This window comes from Octodon degus, unplaced genomic scaffold, assembly GCF_000260255.1.
Source record: "Octodon degus isolate 3935 unplaced genomic scaffold, OctDeg1.0 scaffold00002, whole genome shotgun sequence".
NCBI lineage: Eukaryota > Metazoa > Chordata > Mammalia > Rodentia > Octodontidae > Octodon > Octodon degus.
Genome location: NW_004524578.1, coordinates 12,278,330 through 12,288,589, shown reverse-complemented (window position 1 = coordinate 12,288,589; position 10,260 = coordinate 12,278,330). Strand labels below are relative to the sequence as shown.

General features: G+C 38.1%; 1 protein-coding gene across 5 annotated transcripts in view; it reads left to right on the top strand.

Annotated features, from left to right (window-relative positions):
* Chd2 (chromodomain helicase DNA binding protein 2) overlaps window positions 1–10,260 on the top strand; it is a 152,612-nt gene that overhangs the window by 64,152 nt on the left and 78,200 nt on the right. For all 5 annotated transcript variants that reach the window (XR_002820119.1, XR_002820118.1, XR_002820120.1 and 2 more), the window contains exon 17: window positions 4,747–4,935. Coding sequence is in view for 1 of the 5 variants with exons in the window: in XM_023710091.1 (XP_023565859.1) it covers window positions 4,747–4,935 (189 nt within the window). In the remaining 4 variants the exon portion in view is untranslated. The remainder of the gene's footprint in view (window positions 1–4,746; window positions 4,936–10,260) is intronic.

Here is a 10,260-nt window from a genome sequence, read left to right as displayed (position 1 = left end):
CCGAGTCTTCACTGACCTTGAAAGGCTAGGGCCAAAATGTTGGCTGACCTTGCAGCCCTTCCTTTTCTCCAATTTTGATCTGCTAACTTAGGTTGTTAACCCTCCAGAAGAGAAGCTAATTATTAACCTGCAATATATGCAGTTCGGTTTACCCTATCTGTCTAAATAGCAAACATTTTGGTATATCATGGAACAGGTATTTTCCATCAGATATTGATATGTTGAACTTTTAAGTCCTTACAGAATATGAACGAAAAATAATTATATAAAAGTAGAAATAAGCATTTACATATTTTTACAAAGAAATTTAGAAACCTAACAATATACAGAATTATAAGTCCTTATACTAGGGAGATAATACAATATTTACAGATGTGGGTCTGGTTTATTTCACTAATAAGTATATCTTCAAGTGGCATCCACTTAACTATGAAGGCTTCAAGTTTATCATTCTTTATAGCTGAGTAGTGCTCCATTATATAAAAGTACCACATCTTTTTCAACCATTCCACATGTGATGGGCATCTTGGTTGTTTCCAAGATCTGGCTAATGAACTTATGTTTTTCATGTTAATAATGTTTCAGTTCTGGCAGAATATAACTTTGTTCTTCTATAATTGCATTTTTATTTCTTTATGTTATAAATGTAACAATACATTGATTTGTTTTGTAAAGGTTTATCTTCTAAAGTCTCTTAGAAAATTGAACACCGGGGCTGGTGAGATGGCTCAGTGGTCTAAAGCACCTACTTAGAACAAGCTTAGCAAAGCACAGGGATCACGGTTCAATCCCCAGCACCACATGCCAGCCAGCACCGCCCCCTGGTGGACTAAGCTGGCCACACACACACACACACACACACACACACATAAATAAAATAAAAAGAAAAGAAAATTGAACACCGTATTTATGTTCTCTTCTGTTATTTCCAGTGATCTTCATTTCTTCCTGTGGATTTAGGTTGCCATTGAGTCACTTCCATTAGGCCAAAGGGCTTCTGTTAGTATTTCTTGTAGGGCTCAACAGTCAACAGTTACCATTAGTAGTCAGCAGCAGGTTGATTTGTCTGTTGCTGTTGTGTTTACCGGTATTTGTGAAGGATAGTTTAAGACTTCAGAAGATAAGTAGAGAAATTTTGCCATTGACTGCTCTCCTCCCTATAGCTGCCACTGAAAGTGGGTTAAACACCCTGCCCTTGCTGATTTCCTTTCCTCTTATTTCTGTGTTTTTGGGAAAGAGACACCTCCTGTATCCCTCCTTCCCCTACATTCTCTTAGGCTAAGGTTTGTTACCCCTGGGACACTGTGAACATTTTGGGCTGGATAATTATTATTGTGGGAATCTGTTGTTTGTGTTAAAAGGTGGTTTTTTGTAAAGGGAAGAGAATTTTTATACATAATACTTATAGCTTGTGTATTATTTTCCCATACTTGATTTTATAGTACATGTGAAGTATGTAGTTGCTGTATAGCAAATTAAGAATATGCTGAGGTTGGGGAAATAGCTCAGCGGCGTAAGTTCCTGCCTGGAAAGCACAAGGTCCTGAATTCAACCCCGGTACCCCCCGCCACTCCCCCACAAAAAAAGAATATGCTGAGATAGGGAGAAAAAATGTCCCCTACTTCTTGACAAATAAGTGCATAGGCCAAGGTCAGTATTCCTCAAACTTCAGATTCCAAGAAAAAACGTACATTCTTCATATCAGAGAGATTAAATAAAAGCATGCTGTGTGGGAGGCATCACATGACATCATGGGGACTCCTGTGCTTGTTAGAAGTGAATTGAGGTGTGTGCTGGTTGCAGAAGTGGATGGTGAGCCTTTTGGGTCATAAATGCTCACAGTTTTTTTTTCTGCTGTTGAGCAGCTTTCAATAACAGAATCCCTGCGTTTTAGAAGAAACTTGCATATTTTGCTTTGATAATTATAGAGGGGTTTTGGATTACTTTCTCTGTTAGATATGACTATTTAAACAGTTGTCCTACAAGGTTTTCTTTATGGTCATTTGAATCATTTATTGAATCATACGTTAGACATGCAGGTTTTTTTTTTTTTCCTTGCTTAGAGGAAATCTCTTTTCTTGAAAATTGTGTTTTAAAAACACTGAGGTACCATCAGTGAAGTGTTATAAAATTCTTAAGATATGAAAAATTTCAAAAGACCTGTTTCTGTTTTTCTGAGATACGTTAAGTACAGAAGTTAACAGGGATATATCAAAAAATAATGCGTCTCTTCATATATTGCACCTCCGTTACTACTACTTTATACCTTTTATATGTGTAAATTTATAAATATCTTTTGAAGAGAACAGTAAATTTTCTTAAAGATTATTTTTTAAAAAAATCATTTATTATTTGGTACAGGGACTTCCTGCACAGCTCCAGCTCATAGTGATCCTACTGTCTCAGCCTCACCCGTGCTGGGCTTACAGGTGTGTGTCTCCATGTCTGGTTTTGGTGGCCTGCAGAGGGCACTGAGGTTTCTCGGGCTGGCAGGGCATGCAAACCCAGGTCCTTGGCCCTGGCCAGGTAGGCAGGTAGGCGCTTAAACTGCTGAGCTACCTCATTATCCAGCCCCTCCTAAAGATTCTGATAGTAAATAATTCTGTATTGTTAAGCTATCACATTTGCTTGTCTCTGTTGTTAGAGAGATAGCCAGAGACATTTCATAAGTTGTGGATCACTGTGTGTATCTAGCAATGGTGCCTTAGATACAGTCCTATAGGCAATGAGAGGACAGCATGTAGTGGACATTCTGGTTGCCTAAACAAGTAGGAAATAAGTCTGGTCAATAAAGTGTGGCATTTGGGTTTTTAAATGAGTGGGATTATAATTTTGTTAAGTAACTTATTTATTTTTTATGGTACGTAATAATTTAAATTGGCCCCTTTCTAAGTATTCTGAAAATCATCAGATGCAGCGGTAGTTTCACTGACTTTCAGTCACTTCAGACATTTGTATAGGAGATGTCATCCCCAATATTGATACAATTCACTTTGTAGTTTTCATTTTAATTCATGTATGTATGTATGCATACATGTATGTGCCGGGGATTGAACTTGGGACCTTGCACTTGCCAGGCAAGCGGGCACTTGTGCTTCTGAGCCATATCCTTGGTCCAAACCTTTTGTTTTTTAAAATTTTGTGTGTTTTGTGTTCTTAGAATATTTATTTTAGGATTATCAGCCTGTAGTCCCTGCGAAGACTTTGGATCTGTACCATTTTATTTACTTCATTGAAAGTGCTAGTTTCAGGCATTACCTGGCTGGTGCTGGTGCACTTTGCCATACTTGATGAAGTCCTTGTCATGTATGAGTTCAGAAATGACAACTGTTGAGGCTTTCTGTTCTTTGGGAAGTTTGGAGTGCATTTTCTCTAGCTTTCAGTTTTGCCAGAGCATATGCTTTTGAGTCTGGCCCATTTCTAGGCAGTGGTGGTCATGTGAAGTCGTCATTCTCACAGTTGCCGGATCTCAGGAGGGCACGGCTGCTGGCATTGTCTGTGCACAGAATTTGGCTAGTTTTGTCAAGTGCTTCATTGGCTTTGTAGCAGTGAAGACAAAGCCATATTTCTTAAACTTTATGAATTCAAGTTTCTCTCATTTTTATTTTCGGATGTAATATTTTAATGTCCTATTCTGGATTTCTGCCATAGATCTTTTTTTTTTTTAATTTTTTAAAATTGTTTTATTTATTTGAGAGAGAGAGAGAGAGAGAGAGAGAGAGAGAGAGAGAGAGAGAGAGAGAGAGAGAGAGAGAGAGAGAGAGAGAGAGGTGTGTGTGTGTGGCCAGCTCAGCCCACCAGGGGGCGGGGCTGGCTGGCATGTGGTGCTGGGGAATCGAACTGTGGTCCCTGTGCTTTGCCAAGCTTGTTCCAAGTAGGTGCTTTAGACCACTGAGCCATCTCACCAGCCCCTGCCATAGATCTTTTAGTGAATAGAATGTGGTCAGATTTAGATTTATACATGAGAAACTTCTGTCTGTAGAGTTTAGGTAGAAATATGAGAAATATGTTTATAAGTCCACTGATTAAATTCATATCCCAAGTTCTATAAAAATTGGATTACTTACTGAATTTCTTTTCTGGGTAATAGCCTTATTTACTGTTATTGTAATCTGGTGACTTTTTAGTGTATGAAGTGAAGATTATCGATGAACATTATAGTATGTAACTTTTATTCCAGGGCAGACACAGGTGAATAATATTACCACTAATATTATTCTTTTATTCCTGAGTTTTAGTCCCTAAGAATTTAGAGCTTGTTAAGAGTTTGTGGGGCTGAGTGTAGTGGCGTGTGCCTGCAATCTATAGTACTCTGGAAGCTGAGGCCGGAGGAGAGCGTGAGGCTAAATTGGGCTACATAGTGAGTTTAATAATAGCAAGACCCTATCTCAAGGAGTCCGGGGGGATTTATGATTAATTTTTCTTGCATAACATCTCATAAGAATTGCTGTCCTTACACTAATTTCATAGTATACTGAAATATTTTATAAATAGATTTAGTCTGAGACTTGGAAACCTGCTGTTACCCAATATAGACTGATGGCATTGATTCAGTTGATTGTCCCTTTTCTGTTTTTCCTTCTCTTTTACACAAGAGCCTAGTACTGGATAAATTTTGTCTTTCCTTGCAGGAATAAAAGTCATTTTTTAAATAATGTATTTTTCCCTCATTTAATTCTTTGTAAAAGAAAATTTAGTTGTAAAAATTTTCTGTGGTCACTTAGCAACAATATGTTTCTTTCCTAGGTTTGAGTTCTGGGAAGATTTTGAAGAAGACCATGGAAAAGGGAGAGAGAATGGATATCAGAGTCTTCATAAGGTGCTAGAGCCTTTCCTTCTCCGGAGAGTCAAAAAAGATGTTGAGAAGTCCCTTCCTGCCAAAGTGGAGCAGATTCTCAGGGTAGAGATGTCAGCCCTTCAGAAACAGTATTATAAGTGAGTTTGTTCTTGTCTGATAAAGCTAAAGGGAATTGAAATCATGACTATAAAGCCATTAGATAATTCATGAATAATCTGATTGTTTTTTAAGCAAAGTCTCAACATAGTAGAAGTTTGTAATTGGTCAGAAAAAAAGGTTTGGTTTTTTTTTTTTTTTTTTTTGGTATGTGTGAGAATTTACACAATGTTTATCATGACTGGGTCATCTAAAGTACACTTGTAATTCTTAGTGCTAATGCCCCTACCTGAAAGCAAACATCTACTACTTATTTGTAGATACATCTTCTCTGCCTTTCAGCCAGTTTTTGCTTAAGCTTCTGCCATGTTCCTTGTACTCAGCCACTCTGAGTATGCAGCTGAGTGAACACATCCCTGCCAGAGCCTTCATTGTGTGTCAGGGAAGACAGACTGGGCAACAGCTTAAGAGTGTAGTGCTGTTTGACAGGGAAGCAGTGCAGAGGCCTGTGAAAGTTCAGAAAAAGAAGTGTTCCCCGTGTCCTCCAGGGTGAACATGGGTTCACCCATGTCTAGCATTCCAGTGGAACAGTTGAAACGTGGGTTATATCATTGGTTTAGGTTTGCTCCTTTAAAACCAAGCTGAGCATGGATTACTGATGTGTACCACTATTTCTGGCCCTCATTTTTATTTATTTTTTTCCTTTTTTTGTATTTTTAGTACAGGGTCTATAGGGTCTCTCTACACAGATCAGACTCAATGATTCTCTTCTTTTCAGCCTGCTAAGCACTGGGATTACGGGTGTGCGCCACCATATGCCCAGTCTCAGTTTCTGTCTCAGTGTATCCTGGGGCGGGGCAAGCCAAGGATTGAACCCCCAGTCGCTGCACCTGCCTAAGTAGGTGCTTTAGTCAGCTGAGCTATCTGGCTGGACCTTCTGACTCTCATTTTAATTAATTTTTATTTTGGAAAATGTTCACGTGTGTATAAGAATAGAACCTCTGTGTGTACTCAGCCATAATCTACATTTGACAGTTACTCATGACTATGATGATTTTTTTTTTTTTTTTTTTTTTTTTTTTTTTGTGGAACTGGGGATTGAACTGAGGCCCTTGTGCTTGCCAGGGAAGTACTTATTCCACTGAGCCATCTCACCGGCCCCCATGGCTATGATTTGTTTATACATTTTCTTGAACCCTCTCCCCCCAATTGTATTAAAATTCATCCTATGTACATATCATAGATGTCTCAGTATATGTATCTCAAAGAGAGACTTTATTTTGCTAGTACTATATTAATGTTTATCACTAAGAATAATTTTACTATTATGCCTAAAATATTCCTTACCAGTTTTTACTGTGTAGTGGATGTTTACATTTTCTTTGTCATTGTACGTGCACACAGAATACACATACAGATAAGCACCAACATCAATGCCGTTTTTGTTTCTGTTTGTGTTGGGATTTACATTGTTTTATACATCAGGAATGATTGGTATGTCTCTGAGTTCATTAGTTTTGCAGTGTTGAGAACTAAACTCAGTACCTTTGCAAGGAACTGCACTGCTAGCCGCCTTTTAAAATGTTTCTTTTGGTGCACGCCTGTAATCCCAGAACCTGGAAGGCAGAGACAGAAGGGATGACACTGAATTCAAGGCTGTCATGGGCTGCATAGTGAGTTCAAGGCCAGTGTGAACTACCTAGTGAACCACTGTCTCACTAAAAAAAGAAAAAAAGATTAACTCTGAAAAAAACAGTTTTTACATTTTGAGAGGGTCTTCCGAGGCTTCTTAGGCTAGGCTTGCACTCCACATCCTCCTTCCTCAGCCTTCCAGAGTGCTGGCACCCGGGTGTGTGCTACTACATGTTATTTTTATTGTATTCCTTTGTTTTCCTCGACCTTGTAAGGATTTTGGGCGAAGAGACTGACTTTATATTCTGTAGATTTTCTTAGCCAAAAGGTCAAGAAACAAATTGTTTTCTGTTTGTAATGTTACCAATTAGTTGTGAACATCACCTATATTGATTGGTACAGTGTAGGAATACTCATATTTTATCAGGCTTTTTTTTTTTTTTTTGGTGGAACCGGGGATTGAATTTAGGCCCTTGTGCTTGCCAGGCAAGCGCTATTCTACTGAGCCATCTCCCCAGCCTATCATGCTTTTGTTCATTAAGTTGAATACTAGCCAGGTGTGATGGCACATGCCTGTTATCCCAGCACTAGGGGGCCTGAGGCAAGAGGATCACTGAGACTCCATCTCAGAATAAAAATAGTAAAAAAAAAAAAAAAAGAATAAAAATAGTGGAATATATTTATAAAAAGAAATTTCCCCTATCAACTGAGGAGTAGGTCACATAGGAAAGGCAAAATAAATACTTGCTTTTGAATTTTTGCTATTTTCCAAGTAAAATGTCTACTTGTCCTTTAAAGGTTAAGACCAGTGAGATTTATTTTGGTATCCTTAGTGTTAGTGTTCCAGATTTTTTTTTTTTAGTGCTCCAGATTTATCTTGTACATTTCATTTTACTCAGATGGACCTGTGTTGGGTCCTGTGGACTTGCATGTTCAGTGGACAGAAGTAGGAAGTTTTATTTTTAAACACCAAGATACACCTCGAGTTCTTTATGGTTAAACAGTACAGGTTGCCCTCTATATCTGTAGGTTTGGCATTGAGGTATTCAGTTAACCACAAGTCAGTATTCGTAAAGCTTTCCGTCTGTACTGAGCATACAGAGAATCACACTGCTTAAGTAATACAGTATAGCACCTAGGGAGCATTTATACTTTATTAGATGTAATAAATAATCTAGGATTTAAAGTATATGAAAAGATATATGTAAGTCATGCGCAAATACCGTGTTTTGTACAAGGGACTGTGCATGTGTGTGCGTGTGAGCGTGTAGTCAAATGCAGGGTGTCATGTGCTGGGTGCTAGCTTTGGCACTGATACCAATGGACACCTCTTCTAGAAGATTGCATTTGCTCTTAAAATTTTATATGCTAAAGCTTCCACTTGTCAAATACACTGGTCTCACTCATTCCACAGTGATAACAGTGTTAGGATAACCTGTGCAGGTTCTGTTCAGGACAACAGCAACAACAAAGCCAGTAAAAAACGAGAGGGCTTTTGCTTGCATGCTTTTGATATATCCCACTAGAAATGAGTGACTCCTGAAGCACTTGAGATGGTGTGTTGTGTGTACCTTGGCCACCAGTGGAATATGTGGGTTTATGTCATTTTACTTTGTTTCTTTAGAGATTGCTTTAATTTTACACTTATATAATATTTATGGCATTCCATACATAGAGTTACAAATTCTGGTATGTTCAAAGAATTCTAACCCTCATCTTTATACCCTGCGTTATAGTTCCTTGTCCATTACTTACATTTTTATAAACACTCCTTTTTAAATCCAAATTTTATAATTTTTATTTGCTAAATTTTTTTTTTTTTTTTTTTTGTGGAGCCACTAGGGATTGAACTCAGGCCCTTGTGCTTGCCAGAGAAACGCTTATTCTATGGAGCCATCTCCCCAGCCTATTTCCTAAATTTTAATATTTAATTTTTTTCTAAATTTTTTAAATATAGACAAACATTTTTAATTTCCTCATAGATGCATGATAGTACACCGTATATCTGTTTTTCTGCCTTTTTCAGTAGAATCTTAGTAGCTTGTAGAGATATTTCTTGTCAGTTGTGTGCTATCTTATTGTGGATCTGTAATGTTGTTTTTCTTTTTTTTTTGGTGGAACCAGGATGAAATTTAGGACCTTGCGCTTGCCAGACAAGCACTTATTGCACTGAGCTATCTCCCCAGCCCCTGTAGTGTTGTTTTTCAACCATTTTTCTAGTGTTAAAATTTGGATTGTTTGATATACTTTGCTGTTGTATTATTATTCTCATTTTTGGAGAGAAAGTCTCTCTTACTATGTAGTTCTGGTTGACCTTGAACTCACAGTGATCCTCCTGCTTCAGCCTCCTGAGTGCTGGGATTACAGGTGTGTGCCATCATGCCAGGACTTCGTTTTTACAAATAATCTCTGTAGTTAAAATGTTGAGGTAGATTCTTGACACTGTCATTGCTAGGAGAAATGTAAAAGTACCTTTAATATTTTGAGGTTGTGTTTAAGGATTGTTTGTGAATATGCCTAAACTTATGTAGTCATTTCATATTTTATTATATGTATGTCAACACTTGTGGAAAAGTTACCATGAGTATATAGCTTCTATCCTTATATGGTCTGTTTTAGTTTATTTAAGCAGTGTCTTAGGGCAGGCGAGATAGCTCCGTGAACTAAACGCCTGCTTAGGCAAGCTCAGGGACCGGAGTTTGATCCCTGTACCACCCTGTACCAAGTACTTAAAAAAAAAAAAGTGTATTGTAATAGTGTTTTCATGATAACGTTTGGATTCAAGATGTGTACATACATTAGTATATATAGGCATGTGTGAGGTGGGCTTTGGAAAACACCAAGTACTTACTAAGTACCACTAGTGGACCAGGAAGATAGCCCAGTGGCATAAGTGGCATCAGTGCCTGCATGGCAAGTGAAAGGTAGACAGTTTGATTCGCAGTACCAAAAAAATAAAGAATCACTAAGTGTTGTTAGTCCATTGAAAAGACAGATACATGTGCCTATGCTGCTTGGCTGGTTTTTCCATGCCTGTATCTTGTGTTACGAGTAACTACTTTGAAGATAACATCATGCAAGGTTTTGAACACTGTTCCTCCCATGTGGTTGTCTTGTGTTGTGTTATTTTGTTTTTGGCTTTTTGAGACAGGGTCATGCTTTGCAACTCAGGCTAGTCTGAAGCTCACTCATAGCCCAGGTTGATCTTAAACTCCTAATGACCCGCCTTGCTCAGCCTCCCTGAGTGTTTGGTTTACAGGTGGGAACCACCATGCCCGGCTCTCCTACAATCTTGTTTTGAAATTTTATACAATTGTTTTTTGTTTCTTTAAAATAAAAAAAATTAAAAACGAAGAATACAAAACAACCACAAAAAATGGTGAAGGGAAAGACACACTGCTGTTAAGTCTTCCTCAGAACACTCCAGTTGCTGAAAGCACTTATCCTGCTATTCTTGTTTCTTTCTGAAGTGCTGCTTGTGCATGTCTTCTGCATGCTGTCAAGAGCCAAAAGTCACGTGGTGCCAGATCCAGGGAGTAAGGACCTGCTGTAATGTTTTTACATAATAGAATTTCTTCTGGGTAACACTTAAGGAACAGCATCACTGGGTGTTTGATCACACCTTGTAGGGACTTTCATTTTTTCTTTTTCTTTCCTTGAATTTTTTTTATTGGTACATTTTATATATACATAGTGATAGAATTCATCATAGGGGAATTGTACCTTGCTTCAAA